The 21496-nt window shown below is 41.3% G+C and overlaps 1 protein-coding gene and 1 pseudogene across 1 annotated transcript in view; one reads left to right on the top strand and one right to left on the bottom strand.

The window, feature by feature from the left end:
• Positions 1-9385: 9385 nt before the first annotated feature.
• On the bottom strand, positions 9386-9729 carry LOC128780681 (signal peptidase complex subunit 1-like; annotated as a pseudogene).
• A 154-nt stretch (positions 9730-9883) lies between these two features.
• Positions 9884-21496, top strand: part of TDRD1 (tudor domain containing 1) — a 31713-nt gene continuing 20100 nt past the window's right edge. Inside the window, exons 1-9 of the mRNA XM_053922688.1 lie at positions 9884-9955; positions 10316-10646; positions 12754-12812; positions 16599-16743; positions 18445-18550; positions 19235-19295; positions 20154-20258; positions 20482-20664; positions 21185-21328. Coding sequence (XP_053778663.1) covers positions 9884-9955; positions 10316-10646; positions 12754-12812; positions 16599-16743; positions 18445-18550; positions 19235-19295; positions 20154-20258; positions 20482-20664; positions 21185-21328 — 1206 coding nt within the window. The remainder of the gene's footprint in view (positions 9956-10315; positions 10647-12753; positions 12813-16598; positions 16744-18444; positions 18551-19234; positions 19296-20153; positions 20259-20481; positions 20665-21184; positions 21329-21496) is intronic.

Raw genomic sequence — 21496 nt, 5'->3', positions numbered from 1 at the left:
AGACTGTACGTATGACTTGCTTCTAAAGTGTATAGTATGGAAAAGAAGGGGAGAAACAGAAACTATAGTAGAGACATCGACAAATTCTTGCTAGGTGTTCATGGAAGACATCATTGTTATAAATCATGTTCAGAGGACATGCACTTGATATGATGCAATACCATTGGCCCTTTACCTCTGTAGTCTTTCTTCCAATAACGCCTAACTCCAGTCTTTTCATGAGAAAAACATCAAATTCCAACAATAAGGCATCCTACTAAGTGCCTGGCGGTACTCCTGCAACCTATCCAGGTCATCCAACATAAGGACAGTGTAAGTAACTGCCATAGCCAAGAAGAGCCTAAGAAGCCACGACTACTAAATGTAATGCAGGATCCCGAATGGGATCCCGACTCAGAAAAATGACACTACATAAAAACAAATAAATCTACATAAACTATGGACTTTCGTAGTAATGCATCAACATTGGTTCCTTAATTTTAACAATATATCCTACTAATTTAACTTTAGTAATATGGGAAAGTGGGTGTGGCCTTTGTAGTAACTCTGTACTGTTTTCTCAATTTACTTTGTAAATTTAACGCTGTTCAAAAAAATTAAATATCTTACAAAGAAAAGAAGGAAGCAAGTCCTGGCTGGATAGAGTATCCGCCTCCATACACCACGTTTGTGAGTTTGATCCCTGGTCAGAGCACCAACGGATGCATAAATAAATGGAACAACAAATTGATGTTTTTTTCTCTCCATCCCCCCTCTCAAAATCAGTATTTTTTTTTTTTTAAAGAAGTCAGAATTTGTTTCAAAACAGTGGGGCAGGGTAGAAGCCAACAAAACCGTGAATTGCTAATGTTGATACTGGGTGATGGATGCATGAGGTACCAGGGGTTTTTTTGGAACTTGTTTGAAAGGTCCATAGTTTTAAACAAGGTTTTAAAAATAGTTTATTTGGGTAACAACAACATAACACCCCCCCCCCCAAGGGAAAAAAATGTGATCACGTTTCCAAGACCAGGCAGAAGCAGTAGTTAATTTAAAAAATCTTGTAAGAATTTTAAGTGATTAACACCACCCAAGGAGCTTTGGCAGAGACAGGTCTGCCAACTTAAGCTAAAAATTTGCCCTCAAGCACCTCCCAGGATGCCTTTCTAAAATAAGGTAGTACAATTTCTGCGGAGGAGCTTTCTGAGCCTGCGGGGGAACTTTATGAAGCCGCCGCTGTTGTGTCATCCTGGGGCAGAGCCGCACCACCACGGCCCCCCACGATGCTTCCGCTTGCGAGACTGGAGGAGGGCGTGGGTGGGTGGCCAGGGGCCCACGTGGGTGCAGACTGCGCAGGCGCGGCGCTAGGAATTAGCGGCGAGCGGAGCGCCCTTGAAGCACGGCTGGGCGGCGGGGCTCCCAGGCACAAGCCCACGCCACGACGGCCAGACTTCAGAGAGGAGTCGGGGTCAGTGGCCCCTTTGTGTCTTTCCAGGTCAGGGGCCCCAGGCGCAGGGGAAACGAAAGTGTGTGAGCTGTGGGGCTTTGGTCTTTGGGAAGCCAGACGTTGGGCGCTGGACGTTGAGATCGGGCGTTGAGGTCGGGCGTTGAGCAGGTACAAGGGCGTAGAAGTAGAGGATGGAAGGGTGAGGGAGGCCTTGGTGCCTCGGCTGGGAAGGGAAGGTCTAGGTTTGGAGGGTTTGGTGTGGGGAGGATACCAAACTGAGGAAAGGAGCAAGACAGGAATTGAGCCCCAGGGCAATCGAGGGTCCCTGCAGTAGGTTTGGGAAATAGCACTTCCGGGCATGACTCTCCAAAAAGTCAGTGTCAGCTTACATTCCGTTAGGGGACCTTTCCCCGCTTCTCTCAAAGAAACTGGTTTGTGGATTCATTGCCTTTGATTAACTCAAAGCTACGGTGCAAGCAATAACAAAAATAGACTTTTCCCCCTACCTCCTGCCTCCTAACAGGAAAGGAAGGTGCACCACAGCATTGGCTTAGACCTGGGTAAACCAGCTCTGGTTTATTAAACGAGTGTTTATAGCATGTCTGCTGAGTACCAATCGCTTTTCGGCAGTCGGCGCCTGCTGTAAATGTGCTTGCCCTGTTGGCTTCAGCAGTAAGGAAGATGCTTCTCGTTCCCCTGTTGAGCCACTTACTGAATGCGAAATTGCACGCCCTACGGATCTGACCTGGATTTTTAAAAAATTTCATCTGTGTAAGGTGCAGACGGTGGATGGGGGGAGGGTGTGCTGGAAACAAGTTACTTCCCGTATTCACATTCTCAGGTCTCCTCCTTCATGTGTAGGAATAAAGGAATAGGAATATTTTAATTTTCAAAGTATTTCCATCTTAAATCGTGCACACTGGTCCCATATGAGTGGAAGAAATTCTTTAAATGTGGGAGTGGTATATAAAAGTAAAGTATTAGAAATAATACCTGCCTTTTAAGTACTTAGTAAGCACCAGCCACTGTGCTAAATTGTTTACATGCAGTCTTGAGTTTAATCCTCATGATTAGGAATTATAAGGAAGTTGCTACTGCTGGCCACATTTTACAGCCGCTGAATCCTAGAAAGATGAAGTGATTTCATTGAGATGGCACAGCTAAGTGAGGACGATGCGACTGTTCAGACCTGGGTTTGACCAACTTTAAAGCACAGGTTCTGCTGATCCATTGAGTTTCAAGGGTTTAAAAGGGTTTTCTTTGAGTAGTCATTCTCTCTGTATGGGTTAACCAGGAAGACAAAAGCAAACTTTAGAGAAGAAAAAAAAGTTACAGCTAAGTGCGTGATGCATGCCTTTTTTTTTTTTTTTTTTTTGGTATTAAAAGAGTGAACTCATTATGAGGTTAACTGGGCTGTGAGGCTGTGGTCTCTAGGAAGGACAGGAGAAAGGTTACATCATTGGTAGTGTATTCTGGAATGCCCCTACCCTCCATTAGGAAGGAGGAGCAGGATTCCAAGGGAGTAAAACAAAGATAAAACAAGTGACGACAACAACAAAAAAACCCCAAAAGATTTGCCCTGAGACAGCTTCAGATCTTGTAGGGGTCAGAGCAGGAAGCGCAGAAGCAAAGGGCAATACAAACAAAGGGCGTAGGCCTCAGTTTTGTTTTTCTAACTGTAAGTTGGGTCTAGTTCACTGCTACTTCACTACGTCAATGATTCCTTTAACGTAAAAGTTGACTCTTCCAATTAACCTCATGTTAGCTAAGCAAATGCATAACTAATTACTGTGGATTTGAGGATGATCACAAATACATTTTTACTCATCACCAGAAGCATGTAAAAAATGTGGATTGTATATGGGGGAAACTGCTTGTTTTAAACTTGGGTAAGGTTAGCCCATGAGGTATCATGACCCGTGCGCAAATATTCGGTACCGCTCTGTGCCTGTACACCTGAGTCTGCAGCCCCGGACTGGGCAGCACAGCGCTGCAGAATAGGGCCTGCCCCAATATGCCCCGCGGTTGTCACAGGTTGAAGCCAAGGAGAGAGAAATGCAGAGTCTCACCGGTGTTCTTTTTGGTGTTGAAATTCAGCCTTAAGTCTATATATGTTAAAAGCTTATAGAATTACAAATCAAAAGAAAAAAAGGCCATTTATCATATGATACTCACGCAGTTTAAAAAACAATAAATTCCAATTGATTTTTAGGTGACTGTGAATTTTATGTGTATTCCCAGTAGTCCCTGGCTACTTGAATCAAAAGCTGGTGCCTAATTGGGGCAGTGTGCAAATCACGGGTAATGTGTTTCTTCCGTTGACTCACTGTTGGCCCATATTTGGAATCCTGTGCTCAGTTAGGGGACTCCTGTCTAGGCGAGGGTTTCTGAACTAGAGGAGGTCCAGAATTGTGGGGAGTCTGGAAGGTGTGTTACATCAGCAGGTGAAGGACCTGGAGGAGAAGGGACACGATGGCTACCTCAGATGTTTCAAAGGTGGTTGTCGCAGAGCAGCAAGAGGAGCCAGTCGGTGGGAAAGAGAACCATCTTTTAAAGAACAATGTGATACACTTGGGTGTTCAAAATGAAAGGATGTGTAATAAGCTTCTAGTTACAGAACAGGTCTAGGTGTCCTGGGTATTGTAATGAGAATTCCTGAATAGGGAGAGGCCAGTGAGTTTTCCACAGTAGGTGGGGCTTCTTTGAGGCTTAAATCCTTATTTGCTGCTCAAACTTTTTATAGTGGGCTGATGACCCATTCTGTTGTTGTTGTTGTTCCCTACAGTCAAATATATTCACTAAATTTTGGATTTTGAAGAGTTAACGTAAAGCATGAATGTTTGCTAGTAAATTTCAGTGAATCTGACAGCATGGTAAGGTTCTCCAGTTAAGACTGCCAGATGGAGTTTCAAACAGGGCATTTTGTTTGCCCTGTCCAAGTTGGTATGAAAACAGTGCCGTAGTTCACTTTAAATGGTTGTATCATACAAGTGACTCTTGAATACCTCATTGTACAAAGCACCATGGTAGAATGCTGTGAGTAACCAGAGGGTGATTTTGTTTGTTTGTTAATTGTTAAAAAATAAGACGTAGTTCCTGTGTTTGAACTACCTAAAATAATCTAGAAGACAGACATAACTCTTCATAGGTAACTAATTCGGGGTAGTAAGATGCCAATCCCCTACGGATTGACTGTCAGCATAACAAAATACGGTCGGGATAGGCGCTCTCTGGAGTTATGTGCTGCATTTTAGGCATCCCACGTGAGAAGGTGACGATATTCTAGTTTTGTGGTTTAAATATTACTGTGATCCTTTACCTGGTTTATAGTAAGTAACCACACATTAGGGAAAAAAGGTTTACTATGCAGTGACATTTTAATCTTTACAATGCTATTTTCTATAAAAGTAATTCATCCTTAACCGTAGTTTGGAATATAAAAAAGACAGTAAAAAAGATTCCCTCATCAAACTCATACCTGTGCCAGGACATGTTGTTACTTAAATTTTAATGTATTTCATTCATCTTTTTAAATGGAGTTTTGTTCTTTTTTTGAAGTTATAATTTTATTAAATATGCAGGGTCCTTTTTTTCTGATTTTTCATTTGCTGTTCTAACAGACGTTTTACAATATTTTTAAAAATAGGGCTCTAAATGGTAGTGTAATATTCTGTCTAGTAGAAGCATCACAGTTAAGGTTTTTACCTAAATTATTTTGGCCATTTAAAATTTTTTTTATGTATTTACTTATTTTAGAGAGAAGGGGAGGGAGAAAGAGAGGGAAAGAAACATTATATTCTATTGGTGGCCTCTCCTGTGCCCCCAGCTGGGGATCTAGCCTGCCACCCAGGAATGTCCCCTGACCGGGACTCGAACCGCGCTCAATCCACTGAGTCAAACCAACCAGAGCTTTTTGGCCATTTAAAATGGACATTTATAAATACAGGAGTTTTTTGATGTTCAGGATTCTATTAATGGGATGATTTCTAGAAGTAGAGTGGCTAGTGACATTTGTAAAGACTCCTTAGATACATAATGGGTTGGCAAGAAAGTTTGTTTTGTTTTTTTCTGTATGATGGCTCTAGTAATGCTTAAGCGTCTTTAACTTCATATCAGCGTGCATTTTTAAAAGGCTTACCAAAATTGGTGAATTTATGTGCAGCTATTTTAATATTGAAGATGGAAGAAGATACACAACGTTTTTGGTGTATTACGCTTTATTATTTCAAGAAAGGTAAAAACACAACTGAAACAAAAAATTTGTGCAGTGTATGGAAAGGGTGCTGTGACTGATTGAATGTAGTTCGTGAAGTAGTTTGCGAAGTTTCTTGGTACTACTGACATGTTGGCCAAATAATTCTTTGCTGTGGGGCTGTCTTATGCATTGGAAGATGTTTAGCAGCACCCCTGGCCTCTACCCACTGAAAAAGCCAATAGCGGGAGATACTGACATACCCAAAATACCAAATCAACAAAGTTACTGGTGAAAATGAAAAATGTGTCTTTAATATTACAGAAAAAAAATAATGGACTTCTGGCCAACCCAGTATGTATGTATATTTATTACTGAATTATTTTCCAGAAAGGGCATATTAATTTTATATCCCCTTCAATAATGATTGTTCTTTTTAATTGCACCCATTCTAGTAGAAAGTAATTAATAGTTATTCCACTTTGAAGTTTTTTAAATTACAAATAAGTTTGAATGTTTTCCCCCTTTTGCTTATCAGTCTTCATCCTCTGTGCTTCCTATTCATGTCCTCTGCTTATGTATTGGTGTCTGTATCTGTTGGGCTGCCCATGGCAATCTGAAGATCAGAGCTGGAGTGAGGACTCAGGAATGCCACCAGGGACACCGGGTTCTTGGCGTTTTCTGTGATTTCTTATGTTTATTGCCTTCTCATTGTAGCATGGGTGACAGATCTTCAGTCCATGCTGCAGAAAGAAGGGGGTGAAGGGCCCTGCCAGCCAGATTTGTCTCTGTTTTTCAGAGAAGGGCAGAGCTTTCTGAGACGCCTCACACGGGAGGTCTTTGGACAGGGACAGGATTGTTTCACTCACACTGGCAGTTCAGAGGGAGAGGAGGGCACCGGGCCGCTCAGCCACGGTGTCTGCTCCAGTAGCTGGGTGTTTTTCCTACTTAAAAGGCATCAAATTTGTCACCTTGGTGTTAATATTTATTGCCTGGACCCGTTAGTGTCTTTTGTAAGTTTTTAACTGTACATGTCATCGTGTTTGCTATCATTCCCCTGGTGGTATTTTAGAACTTTTAGACTAAAAAGAAAAACAAAAACAAGCTTTTCACCCTTTCGTGAATAATCGCAGGCTGATGGGCTGGGCAGCAAAATCTGGGATGTCGATGTGTGCAGTGCGAGGACACACAAGGTCTGTAGGGTACTAGGGGTTTTGTTATTTTGGGGTTTTTTTAGTTAATTGAGGTTGGCTGTAGTCCAGTGTATGCTCAGTTTCGGAAAAATGGGTGTTCTTGGTTGTATTGGGGCCTGACAGGCCAAGTCGATTGTTTCTAAAATACTCAGCACGGTTTTTTGTCTGTCTGACTAGCGTCCTTATCATTGCAGATTGAATTTCCCGTCCAATCTTGGGAGTCAAAGATTTCTTTGAACTCTTTAGTTCTGTTTTACTAATGAGAGCATTCCACCTTTGTTTTGGTTATTTGTGTAGCACATGTGTGAGTCCTTTTATTTTCTACCTTATACAATTTTGTTTTATATGTGCCTTTGGTGCGTAACAGCAAGTTGGATGTTTTTCTTCTTCAGTCTCTTTTTCCTGTGTTGAGACTAAATTATTGATACTTAAATTATGTGGGCTTGGTTCTATCATCTCATTTTGTTTCTATTTACCGTGCTTGAACTTTTTTTCTGTTGGATTGAGGTGGGGTTTTTTTGTTTGCTCTATTTTTAAAATTAAGGATTCTACCTTTATTCTTCTGGTAGTTGCCCTGGTATTTTAATGTACATTCTTTATATTACTTGTGCAGAGTTAGAGTTACCCAGTGTGTGAATGCCAACCCAATTCCCCTGGAGGTTATTTTCCTTTTGCAACTTCACAGTGTTGCCCTCTTTTCTTCCTGCATCCTACATTGTGGTGAATAGTTCTCAGTCTGATCCTCCAGTTCAGGTGTGCTTGTTGCTACAGGTGTGTTCTCCCTGGCAGTGCAGGTCTCCCGCTGTAACTGCCCATCTGCAAGTGTACTGTTAGGGATCCTCCCAGGACCTGGTCCGCTGAGAGTTTCCCCACCCCTGAGTGTGCCTGTGTCTATATCTTGTTATTGCATTATTTTCTGGATTGTCACTGGATTAAGCGAGGCCTCATTTAAAGCAGAAAATGAGATGAAAGTTTCAGGATACCAGGAGGGAGAATTTTTCTGCCATTTATCTTCTATTCACAATGATCTTAAACAAATAGTAATATTTAGATGTTATTCATGCTAGTTTCAGCTCTCTGCGATTTTTTTTTTTCCTGAACAGTTCTGGGAAGGTGGGCAAATTTTGCCTGCAGTCTGCAGATAAAGCTGTATGTCACTGCTTCAAAAGGAGTTGTTTGTCTACTTTTATTACACCCCCTGGGCAGGACACTGAGTATTTTTAGGATTAAGAGGGTAATAACACACCAGCATAATTTCTGGATAGAGTTTTTTCAGATGCACTTTGCAACAGTGTGCACATATGTGCCTTATTTTCAGAGAAAAGTGCACACAGATAAGTGCTTTAAAAGCAATAGATGGAAATTAACATCTGTGGAAGTTTTACTGGAGATTATCAAAGCAGAGGTTTTGGGGAAAACGCAACAAATGGGGACAGCTGAGGAAAACTGTGAGGGATGGCAAGGAGGGAAAGTATTGACCAGGCAGATGAGGGCAAGGGTATTCTGGATGGTATTTGGGTTGGCCACCAAGTCTGTTAATGTTTTTTCCCATAGAATAAAAAGACACATTTTTCATTTTTACCAGTAATTTTATTGACTTAGATATTTTGAGTGTGTCAGCTATCTCCCGCTATTGGCTTTTAGTGGGTAGAGGCGAGGGGAGCTGCTGAACATCTTCCCATGCATGAGACAGCCCCACAGCACAGAATCATTTGGCCAAAATGTCAGCAGTACCAAGAAACTTCACACACTACTTCTGACACGTTCAATCAGTCACAGCACCCTTTCCATACACTGCACAAATCTTTTTTTGTGTTTCAGTTTTTACCTTTCTTGAAATAATAAAGCATAATATGCCTAAAATGTGTATCTCCTTCCATCTTCCATATTAAAATGGCTGCAAAAAATTCACCAATTTTGGTAAGTTTCTTAAAAATGCACACTGATGTGACAGCTGTCACAGTACAATCTAACAAAATTGTTTTGAATTAAGTAAAGACAACCAAGCACTACCAGAGGCATCAAATGGAAAACACATGACGGACTTTCTGGCCAACCCAGTCGGTTCAGCATGCCCAAGGATGGACACGCAGAGCATCCGGTATGGGAGGGCAGGGGCTTCCGGGAGGCCAGAAAGGTAGGTGATGACCCGACTTAAGTAGTAACCTCTGTTACATCTCACCATTAAGCTGCAGAGTGTGGGCTAGAGATACTTCTTTTAAAATATGAAAGTCCTTTTCAGTTCCTTTGTTTCAAAAGCTTTTTTTTTGCACTATGAGTTTTCACTGAAAATATTAAAACAGCTTGGCTAATAATGAATTATAAACTTTGATAATTAACTTGTACAACCATTTCTGGGGCATATACACGTATTCATTATTTTTATGGACCTGAAAGAAATTTTACATGTATTTTCTGTTCTCCGTTTCAGAGAAAGATTACGAAGCAGTCTGAAATATGTATAAATCCAAGCCCAACTGAGAAGGGGAATATAAAGAGAACAAAATCTATCCTCAGCTGTCCTGTGAGAGCATAGGTGGTTATGAGCTCATGTTTTGGGTGTGAAAATTTAGCTTATCTCACGTGATCCAAAAGCAGGTGCAGTAGTAAAGCTGAATCATGAAAACTCCAATTATTTTTAGCATGCCTCTTAATTTTTCTTTCCCCTGCTTTCTTGTCTTCTGTGCCTGAGTCTCAAAGGGGTAAACACTTGGCCCAGTGACAAGTGGTCTGCAGAGAAAGTGTCAGCAGACACAGAAAAGCAAACCTAGCCCTAACTATATAGACTGTTCACCCGAACTGTTTGGCCAGTACCCGTAAATAAATCCAACTATTCTGAAAAAAGAATAACTCCCTGGACCTAGCTTCTGGCCCTTGTAATCCATTCGCGTAGGCAGCGAGCTCAGATGCTCCAGCATGACTGGCAGAGGAGGCGGGCAGCAAGGCAAGGGCAATGCGACTCGGGGACCGAAAGGGGCTAGGGACCCAGACGGCTGCAGCAGCCTTGAAATAGGGTCTCAGACCCAGAGGGCCCGAGGCCCGCCTCCCTCCATGGCTAGGTGTCTTGCACCGATGGAGCCTGCAGACCATTCCGCTGCCCTGGGGGGCGGGGCAGGGCACTATGTGCCCTGGCGGTGCTGTTGGGTGCTGGGATCCCCGACTGGCCCTGGACCCTCAAACTCCTGGGCTGCGCCTCTGCGGCTTAATGGCCCCGGGTCTCCAAAGCTTTTAAAAGTAAGGGATGGTGTGGAGCTCTGGGATTGCTCTTTTGATGTGTGGAGTTAGTCTTTGGTCGTCTTGTTGAGTTCTGTTAGACCTGGAATTTGTACTTACTGATAGTATCATTTTCTCTTGTGCCTGTAGGCCAGGCTTTGACGTCACGGTTGCATCTGCTTTAGAATTGTTCATGAGAATTATCTGTTACATAAAAAGAAGTTACTTGGGCCGGCAGTGCTTCTACTTTCGTAATTAAAAGTTGCCTTTTACGTACATTTCTTCCCTTAGACTTCTGTGAATGTTAAATTGACGCTTAATGTGATGTCAAGAAATAATTTGGAGGCATCTACTTGTAAAATGACAGAGCCATTTAATTTTGAGAAAAATGAAAGCAAGCTTCCACCACATGATTGTTTAAGAAGTCCTGGAGGACATTCTAACCACCCAAATTTCAGGCTGAAAAGCCCAGAGAATGGAAATAAAAAAAGCAATTTTTTGTTTTGTGAGCAAACCAAACAGTATTTGGCTGGTCAGGAAGACAGTGCAGCACCCCCAAACCCTCAGAGCGCCAATGGAGAAGTGGTCGGATCTGAAGGAGACGGGCAGCCACTGCCAGCAGGTGAGTTTAAACCACAGGCGTAACACTACTTGTTTCGACGGTTTCTTTGACTTTTCACAAATATATATGTATACACACACACACACGTGTATATATGTGCCAATGGGCTGTTAACACAATAGCCAAGTATCTACCATGCAGTATTTGCATTGAAATACTAATTTAGAAGGGAAAACCAGATACCAACGAGCCACCTTTAGCTGGATTAATCAAAGGAAGGATTCCTGGGGAGAGAATGTCTGCAGATGAGCTTTGTTCCACCACAGAGAGCTGTTCAGTCTGGGAATGTAGAAAGCAGACACTTTTGACTTTTTATGGGTGTTCTAAAGATCAGCCATATTTCAAAAATACAGTACTGTGATGGCTTTATGCATGTAATAGCTCACGAAGAGATTTCTAAGACATTAACTTGTTTCATCTTACTTTAAAAATTATTCTTTAATCCTCATTCTGAAAACCTACTATTTAAGAAGGCCAGACCCTGGTGGAAATGAGCATCTTTGAACCTGTGTGAGATGCGGCCTTGTAACCTTAGGTGACATAGTTCTCAGAGTGTGGCCCTTGGGCCTCTGGGCCGCACAGAGCAAATCTGTTTCTCTGCTAAGGTTAAAATACTATCTGCCCTTTTATAATGGTTGACTTTACACTGGTGTGCAAAAACAGGTGGGCAAACTGTTGGCATTTTATTAGCTTAACTTTAGGCAGAAACACCAGCCTGGCTAGTGATCATTGAGCTTTCCAGGGCCATCCACTTGTAATTAAAACAAAACCAGAGATGACAATTTTACTTGAGAATGCCCTTGATGAAGCAGGATGAATTATTAATGAATCTTGACCTTGTCTACAGGTATTTTCTAGTATTCTGTGTGACAGAACGGGGGTTACGCCCTCACTTTTATGGCCTATTGAGTGTGGAAAGCACATTTGCGACTGAATAGTGGGGTGAATGAACACCTTTTTGGAGGGAACGTCGTTTTTACTTGAAAAGAATGACAAACTATGGTTACCCAGACTTAGATATCTCGCATTTTCTCAAAAATGAACTGAGCCTGTCTATTCAAGGAAAAGAGCTGACAGTATTTTGTTGCTAAAGATAGAATTCAAGTTTTTAAGCAAAAGTGAAAATTGTAGGAAACCTGTATCCATCCCTCTGAGCCTGGCAGCTTCCCAGTACTTAAAAGACTTTTTTGGTGAGAGGTGTGGTGGCATCGACACATTTTTTTGACGCGGTGTGATGAAATATGCCCGCTTTCGAAAGACCTGCCTAACTCAGAGTTTTCCCGTCTTTCCCGAATGCCCAGGGCACGGCGTTGCCTTGTCGTGCATGGGTGCAGTGCCTTCCAAGTGTGAGATAAGTCAGTGGATTCTCCTGCAAGTACAAAACGTTTATTGATATGCATTCAGATGTCACATTGCAACTAACCCTTAAAATGCCACTTGAGTTTTGCTGTGAAATTAAGGGAAAATATTCACTGTCATCTGAGAAGACCATTAAATACTTCTTTTTTGCAACCGTATATCTGTGTGAGGCCAGATTTTCTGTAGGTACCTCAGTCCAAACAGCATATTACAACAGGCTGACCGGGAAACCAGATAGGCAAATCCAGCTGTCGTTGATTAAGCCAGAGAGATGAGTAAAAATGTAAAAAAACAGGTGCCACTCTTCTCACAGATTTTTCCTTTGGAAAATATAGGTGTTTTTCCCCCCCAAAAAACTGTCAATATGTGATGCATTTGTAGTTTTTTAAGTAAATATTTTTAAGTTCCTAGTTGAAATTTCTAATTCTTAGTCTTAATTTCTAATAAGAGTATATATTGATAAAATAAACCATGGAAACAAAAGCTCTTTGTGGTCCTTAGTGATTTCTAAGAGTGTAAATGAGTCCTGGGTCCAGGAAGCCTGAGGATCATTCCCTGAGCGAACGGAGCGAAGTTCACAATGAGAGGAGGGATGGTCAAGGAGATTTCAGACAAATATTGATAGTGTAGCTTTAAGACTATTATGGTACAGCTTTATTATTTGAACGTTACCTAATTATGGTATTTTACATTTTGGGGAATAAATTAATATTCAGCTTTTATCAGGCTTTATATTTTTCCTCCCTAGGAAATTCAGTGTCACCATTAAATGTTGGAAATAATTCACCACCCAAAGAAGCAAATAGTGTAAGTTATGGGGGGTTTTTTTGTTTGGTGTTTTTGTTGGGTAAAAGATTCTAAACATGTTTATGTATTAACATTATTAAAGAATTACGCAATATTCAGGAATTATTTAAGGTCAAACTTCCTTTTCTTTAACCTAGTACCTTTTTTTAAAAAAATCAGCCTTTTCTTTTTAGGTAATTGTAGACTGACATATAACTAAGAAATAATGGAGGTCCTGTGTAGCCTTTACCCAGTCTCTCCCTGGGGTGACAGGCTGCAGCACTGGAGTATAATATCACAGCTGGAGTATCGACATCGACGCTCAAAATACAGAGCATTTCCATTACTGCGAGGAGCCCTCGTGGGCCTATGCCATCCTTCCTCCCTTCCTTCACCCCTGGCAGCCAGCAATCTGTCTAATCCGTATTTCCAAAATACCGTCATTTCTAGGATGTTATATAAATGGGATCAATTGGGGATCGGATTTTTTCTCAGTGTATAATTCTGCAGAGGTTCATCTAGGTTGTTGGCTGTATCAATAATTTGACTCTTTTTATTGATGAGTTATATTCCATGGTGTGTTTCACCATTCTTGCACTGAGGTACATACATCTGAATCGGTTCCAGTTTTGAGATAATGCAACCAAAACTGCTGTTTGCATGCAGGGTTTTATGTGAACATAAGGACTTTTTTTCTCTAGGATAAATTCCCAGGAGTGCAATTTCTGGGACATGTAGTAGTTGCGTAGTTGGTTTTTTAAGAAGCTGCCACGCCCTCTTACGTTCCCACCGAGAATGTGTGAGTGATCTAGTTTTTCTGCGTCCAGCCTCTTCCACAGCATTTGCTGGTATTAGTAATTTTATTTTCTCCATTCTGATAGGCGTGTGGTGATAGCTCATTGTGGTTTTAATTTGTGTTCGCTCAGTGGCTAATGATACACATCTTTCTATGTGCTTATTTACCATCTGTGTATCCTTTTTGGTGAAATGTTTCTTCATGTCGTTCGTCCATTTTCTTATTCGTATTGTTTACTGCTGAGGTTTGAAAGTTACTTATATACTCCAGATTCTAGTTCTTTGTTAAATATATGGTTCAGAAATATTTTCTGCAAGTCTGTAGCTTGTCTTTTCCTTCTTTTAATGGGGGTTTAGCACAGCAAAGTTTAATTTTAATGAAGCCCTGGTCAGTGCTTCCAGTAATGGATTATGCTTTTAGTGTCAAGCCTACGAATTCTACTTTAGATGCAGAAAAAATCTGAGGTTTTTTCCAAAAAGTTGTATTTAAGTTTTACATTTAAGTTTGTGGTCCATTTTGAGTTAATTTTAAGTTGTAAGAGTTAGGTTGAGGCCAACTGACTCATTCATTCATCTTGCCCAGGGCTGTCCAACTGCTCCAGCAGCATTTGTTGAAAATACTCTGTCTTCCACTGCATTGCTCGTGCACTTTTCTCAAGAAGTAGTCGGTCGTGTTTGTGTGGGACTGTTCTGGATGCTCTGTTCTTCTCTGTTCTTTTCTATTCCTCCGCCAAGACCAAGCAGTACCAGAGCTACGCAGTAAGTCTTGAATTTGGGTAGAGTTATTCTTCCCAGTTTATTTTTCTTTTTCAAAATTGTCTTGGCTAGTCTAGTTCTTTTGCCTACTGGTATACATTTTTAGAATAATCTTGTTTAGGTCTACAAAATATCTTGCTGGAATTTTATTAAACATATATATCAGTTTGAAGATTATTCACATCTTTACCCTGTGGAATCTTACAATCCATGAAGTGGACTCTTACAATCCATGAAGACAAGTCTGTCTCTCCATCTATTTAGATTTTCTTTGTTTTCTTTCACTTTGCAGTTGTCAGCTTACATAAGTCCTGCACATGAATCTTCTGTTCCAATATTTCTTCCTTTACCATTTCCTTTACATTTAGAGAAATTCCTTTAACCATTCTTTTAGGATAGATCTGCTGGTGACAAAATCTCTCAGTTTTATTTGAGAATGTCTTGATTTTCTCTTCATTTTTTGGAAGAAATTTCCCTGGATAAGTTTCTTAGTTAACAGTTCTTTGCTTTCAGCATTAAACAACTGTCGTGCCACTTCCTTCTGTGGTATTTGATGAAAAATCTGTTCTCTTTGGAACTGTTTTTCTCCTCTATGTAAGATGTCATTTCTTTCTCTCTCTGCATTTACGCTTTTTTGTTGTCTTTGGCTTTAAGAAACTTGGCTGAGGTGTGTCTTGGTGTGTAGCTCTTTGAGTTTATTCTCTTTGAGGTTTGCTCATCTTCTTAAATTTGTAGATTTTATCCAAATTTTGGAAGCTTCAGTCATTATCTGAGTCCTTCTTTAGCCCTGCCTTCTTTCTCCTTCTCCTCTGAGACTCTGAAGACATGAGGGTTAGACTTTTTCTTATGGTCCCATAGGTCCCTGGGGCTCTGCTCATGTATATTTTCCCCGCTCTCTTTTCTTCCCCTTGTTCAGATTAGGCAAGTTGTGTAGTTTGTGATCTGCAAGTTCACTATTTCTTTCCTCCTTGCCTTCCACTCTGTTGTTGAGCCCACCTGATGTGTTTCTGTTGCTGTACTTTTCAGTTTTAAAACTTCCATTTGGTTCTTCCTTATATCTAATATTTCTTTTCTGAGACTCTTCCTTTGATTCAAGCATGGTCATAATTGCTTGTTGAAGTACTGATGGCTGCTTTAAAATTTTTATCAGATAAACTTGACATCTATCATCTTAATGTTGGCATCTTTTTATTCACTTAAGATTTCCCTGGGTTTTAGTATGACAGTTTTTTCTATTGAAATTGAGACATTCTGGGTATTATGTCATGTAAATTTCTCTTTTAGCCAACTTCCCCTGACACTGCTCCATCAGGAGAGGGGGTGCTGCCAGGTGGGAGTAGGTGTCCAGGCTCCCCTTTCAGCCTCTGTTGGCACCAAGGGGGTGTCCTTCCTTGCTGTGGGGTGAGGGTGGGGTAAAGTGGGGTGAGAGTCAGCAGGCCAGAGGGAGATGTGGAGGTGGGAGGGTTTGGAGGCGCTCATTACTGTTGAAGGGTGGCAAAAATGTCCTGACTGTCCACTAAGTGTCCTCTAACACCACCCCAGTGGGGTGTGGGGTGTGGGGTGGTGTTAGAGGACACTTAGGGTCCTCTAACCCTAAGTGTGGTGTGGGGGTGACACTCGTTACTGCCACTGTGGGGAGACCACATGGAAGTCCAGGCTCCCAGGTGGTCTTCCCCGGGAAACCCTGCAGGGATGAAGTGTGGGCTTCCTACTCTGTTGGCCTTCTCTGGTACCACCCTGGTGGGAGGGTGGGCACCTCCTTAAAGCCGGGTGAAGGGGGGAGTCTCAGCTACCCGCTCTACCTTTGCTGGTGGAAGTGGGGCTACCGTTTTTTTCTGTGGTGTTGGTCTAGAGAACTGTAGTTACTGATAAAAGTTTTCTGTCTTGCTGGGCTGCCCATTTCCTGATCCTTTGCCTACCGAGAGCAAGCTTTTGGTTGGGGCTCTTACGTCTGTACCTTTTGGTGTTTGTGGGTTGCTGGCGTTTCCATATATCTGGGATATATGAAGCAAAAAGAGACCTCTGGGACTCATCGCCGTGTCCTTCTGTGGTCCCAGGGTTTCTAGCCCGTCCGCTGCCGCCTTTCAGAGTCGGCTCATGTTTGCTTTACCAGTAAGTCCAGGGTTTTCAGTTGTACTTAGTGGGAAAAAGAGGGAAATGTAGATCTTTATCTTCCCAGAAGAGGAAATTCCAAATCAAGTATTTTTTAAAACGGTATTACCAAGTGTTAATATTGCTATTCTCTTTTCTTAATAGAAGCCTAGCAATAGTGTGTCTCCTGCAAACTCAAAAAAAATACACAAGTTGGGTCAGAATTCCCTGTCCATAAATAATCCGGCACTCTTCAACTCCTTAGGACCTCCTTTTCGGTCAACTACTTGCCATCGCTGCGGCCTGTTTGGTAAGCATGTTGCTGTCCGTTGTGTTCATCGTTCCTCTACACATTTGAAAAATACTTTACAGGACATTTAAAATACGTTACGGATAAACAGTATAGTATAGTATATATACATCATATACCCAGCTATCAACATACTACCATTTGTTCATCTCTACTTTCCCACTCCTCCTGCTTCTTTACTTGACTATTTTTTATAGTTTTTTTGAGATAAAACTTCCATGCATTGAAATGCAGAAACTCACACCCGTATCAAGATATAGAATGTTTCCTTCTTTTCAGAAAGTTTCTTTATGCCCCTTCTCACTCACCTTGCTCCCTGGAGGTAACCACTGTTTTTTTTGTTTTTTTTTTCTTTCCCATTGTACATTATTTTGCCAGAATGTCATATAAATGGAATCATACAGTATGGATTCTTTTGTATAAAGCTTTTTTTCATTTAGAACGATATTTTTGAAATTCATCCATGTTGTTAGATGTACATTAATAATTTTTGTGTTTGTCGCTGAGTAGTATTCCATTGTATGATTATACCATGATCAGTTGGGTTTTTGTTTGTTTGCTTGCTTGTTTTTTGTTCTTTGGTTTTTTGGTTTTTTTTTTTGAGAGAGAGAGAACTTTGATTTGTTGTTCCACTTATTTATGCATTCATTGGTTGTTTCTTGTATGTGCCTGACCGGGGATTGAACCTGCAACTTTGGTGTATTGGGACAACCCTAACCATCTGTACTAGTTGGCCAGAACTACCACGATTTGTTTATTGTCCTTTTGTTGGAACCTTTCGCTGTGTCTGTTTTTTGACTGTTAGGAATAGAGCTCTCTGCATATTTTTGCACAAGTTGTCGTGTGGCAGTATGTTTCATTTCTCTCGGGTACATACCTAGGAGGAGAATGGATGAGTCAAAAGGGTAGGTGTACGTTTAACTTTAGAAGAAACAACCAAACCATTTTTGAAGTAGTCTCATTTTATGTTTCCATTGGTAATGACTTTTGGTCCCTTCACATCTTTGTCTACCTTAGGGGTTTTCGGTCTTTTTAATTTTAGCCCTTTTTGTGGGTGTGCAGTGGTGTCTCATTTGTGGCTTTCATTTGCATTTCCTTCATGATCAATGATCTAGGGCAGTTTTTCATGTGCTTACTGGCTATTTGGATATTTAGTGCCTCTTTTTTTTCCCCCTATTTAAGAGTGGAGGCATTTGAGGCCAGCTTGGTTTTGTTTGGGGTTTTTTTTTTTTTTCTTGTATTTTAAGATAACTTGTTATTTTTCAGCATGGATACTGATAGGATTTTAAAAAATACTTTTATTTCAACAACTTCCTGGGTTTTTCTAGTTGTGATTCTCTTCACTGGTTTTTGTTTTGTATTTTTTTAATGGCACAGGGTAAGCCATGTCAGAGTCTGCTCACACGAGTCTGTGTTCACAGCTGCAGATTTTCTGTCTCCTTCGGCCGATGCTTTCATAGCATGCGCTCTGGGCTCTGCTTTAGGAAAGTCAGTCATGTTTGCAGTCTGCCCTCCCTCTCATCTCCATCTGCATTTTGGGAGAGCTTTGAAAGTTTAATTATAACAATTGTAAACAGCATAAGCCTCTTCAAGTATCCTTGATGTGACTGTAGAATGCTACTTGATGTGTCTGGTCTTTGAAAATGTCCTACTCTGGGCAACAGATAGTTGGAATAAAATGTTGCGGGCTGTGTTCTATAGGGTCGCTGAGGTGTTCACAATGCAAGCAGACGTACTATTGTTCCGTAGCGTGCCAGAGAAGAGACTGGCCAGCACACAGCATCGTGTGCAAACCTGTGCAGCACAAGTAAGTGTGTGTGTTTTTATTCACTAGAGAATATTTAAACACTTTTTATAGTAGTATAGAGATTAAACCAGGTAAGCAGGCCATGACTATGTAGAAGTTATTACTTTGTACTTGAGGTGTAACATAGTGTGCAAATCTGAAGTGATCAACAGCTCTACTAACTTACAAGTTTTCATGAATATAATTTTATTAGGTTGGACATATTGAGAGTTAAAACCTTAAGTGACTTTTTTAATGATTAGAGCTTTAAAAAGCCCTTTTAAGTATATAAGCTTAACTAAAGTTTACTAAGGTAGAACTCTCACAGTGCTTCTTGGGTTATGATTTTGAAATACATATATCTTACTTGTGTGCTATTTACCAGTTTACCGAACAGTTCCACATACATAACCTCATTGGATCCTCAAAACTATCCCTAGATGAGGCAGGGGTACCGCCATTATACAGAGAAGAAATCTGAGACCGGGGCTTTCTCCCTTCGCAGAGCAGCTTTCAGAAGAAGCACTCCCGTGCGCAGGGTGGGCCATTGCGAAGACCGCGCTGGGGTATTTCATTTTGTAGTAGGACTCTGTCTGGAAGAAGCTATTTTTCTGGATTTTGTTGGTTGAGAATTTAACATAATTGTGGCCCTTACTCTTAATTGGCTCTGTACTATAAATACTATAATCAGTTGCTTTATTTCAGTTTCCACAAATTTAAAGATAAATCACCTTTTGAAACCAAGAACATGGAAGTGAAAAATGAGGTATGATACAGTCTTATTTCTACATTTCGCCAGTGTTTATTTAAGAGCAAAAGTTTCCTGCTGAATAAATCTGTCCACTCTAGTGATTGATTGGGTGACTGCTGGGGTCACTGAGAAGTGTTTATGCGCAGCGTGAAACCACTGGGACTAGAGCGAGCCCCTGCTCTGCAGCCCCTGCAGCGCATGTGCTCCGGCCTCGCGTACTGGGTTCTAATGGGACCCCGTTATCTAGCGAGCGTTTTTCTCTTAACCCCTTGCTCCTGTGTAGATAGCTGTGTGGGCTAATTCATTCATACTCTGAAGACTGGTGGTTACGTTTTTAGCCTTCTCTGACTGGTACTTCAAAAGAAAATTGTCTGTGCACAGCTCAGGAGTTCCTGGGAGTTTTACCCTGTGCAGGGGGTGGGAGTGGGTATTATTCCATTATGATAGGATGGCTGCTTCCCCTGTCCTTAGGGACACGTCCCCTGGGTGAGGGGCCGGAAAGGCAGGCTCCGACCAGGGACTGCGTGCTGAAATGTAATAAACCATGGACTCTCAGTCCCTGTCAGAAACGTGTGCAGTCTGCCTCAGATAGTTATCCTCCAAAAATGTTACCCAGTGCCAACTTAAAGCACCCCGCCCCTCTTAATAAACTCGACATTATCTTCATCGTCACGGCACGATTCTTGGGTGATCCCAGCGCTCTGCACACGGCCTGTGGACAGTGAGTTTTAGGGACTCCTGAAGGTGTGTACTGTTCTCTTATTCGGGCCTCAGAGTCAGGCTACTTTGACCTTGATTCCAGTAGATAATGGTCACAGTCTCACTGAAACATGTGCTTGCATGTAACTCATTTGTGTGTTTTTTTCAAACCAGAGTAACTATCCACTTGGAATTATTAAAGAAATAGCCATTTGTGCTGATAAAATAATGTTTTCTGATTTGAGAAGTCTACAACTCAGGAAAACCATGGAAATAAAGGTATTTGTTGTTTAATTTTCGCAGGCAGAGATCCAAAGAACTATATATTTTATTTCCTTTTCTATTTTGAATGCATAAGGTAGCTACAAAATATCATCTGATGAAATTGATAAAAATTGCAAAAACTGTCTGCAACACTTCTGTATCTTAATCATAAAGCTTTAATAAACTCACATTTGCCTGTGTTCCCAGTGAACTACTACATCTTTTCTGTTTTTGAAAGGGTACAGTCACTGAATTCAAACACCCAGGTGACTTTTATGTGCAGTTGTATTCTTCAGAAGTTTTAGAATACATGAACCAACTCTCTGCCAGCTTAAAGGAGACCTACGCAAATACAGTGCATGAGGACGATTATATTCCTGTTAGGGGGGAAGTGTGTGTTGCCAAGTACACTGTTGACCAGGTAACCTCTACTGAGATGAATTATTTAATAAGATGTTTTACTTTACTTGGGTCCTGTCAACTTGACACCAGAGCTTTTAATGATGCAGGAGATGGCTCAAAGGCGAGACTGGGCAGACTTCTGTTTTTCTTCCTCTGGCAGCGTTCTGGGCTCTGTTGGGTTACTTCCTCCCTGGGCTAGCCCTCTCCGGCTCTGTTTGCAGGCTCCTCAGGAGCTGGGTGCAGGCTGATTGCTAGTCTCAGAGCTTGTGTTTATTTGCGTAGCTGAGCCAGCAGCGTGTCACAGAGTCCGCTGGGTTAGAATAGCTGGGCAATATTTATGGATATTCAAGTGGCCTCATTAGACAACTTGAGCTATTTCTTAGCAAGATTATTAGAAATTATGTTAATTTGTTAATTGAGTGCCCTGAAATAGAACAACAGCCTTTCCTTTGTATGTTCTGTATGTTGGTTGAAGATTTTTAAAGCTAAGATTGTGAAATGCTGTTTTGGAGTAGAGTACCATTTTTGTTTTATTTCAGACGTGGAACAGAGTGATAGTACAAGACATCGATGTGGTACAGAAGAAGGCACACGTCTTATATATTGATTATGGAAATGAAGAAATAGTTCCAGTAAACAGAATTCAGCAATTGAACAAACACATTGATTTGTTTCCTCCTTGCGTGAGTCTCTCTTACTTTGTAAACTCCTAGTAGGGTCCCAAAGGAGCTGTCTTTAATGCTCTGGTGGACACAGTATTGCCTGTTCGACCCTGCCATCACACCTGTTGGCATGCCCTTGTGTACATAAACCCTCATTGGTTTTCGTGGCTCCTTTAAGTGCTACCTCAG

The sequence above is a fragment of the Desmodus rotundus genome, chromosome 4 (genome assembly GCF_022682495.2).
Source record: "Desmodus rotundus isolate HL8 chromosome 4, HLdesRot8A.1, whole genome shotgun sequence".
In the NCBI taxonomy this organism is placed as follows: Eukaryota; Metazoa; Chordata; class Mammalia; order Chiroptera; family Phyllostomidae; genus Desmodus; species Desmodus rotundus.
Note: the sequence above shows the minus strand (reverse complement) of the source record. Positions and strands in the feature narration are given on the sequence as shown.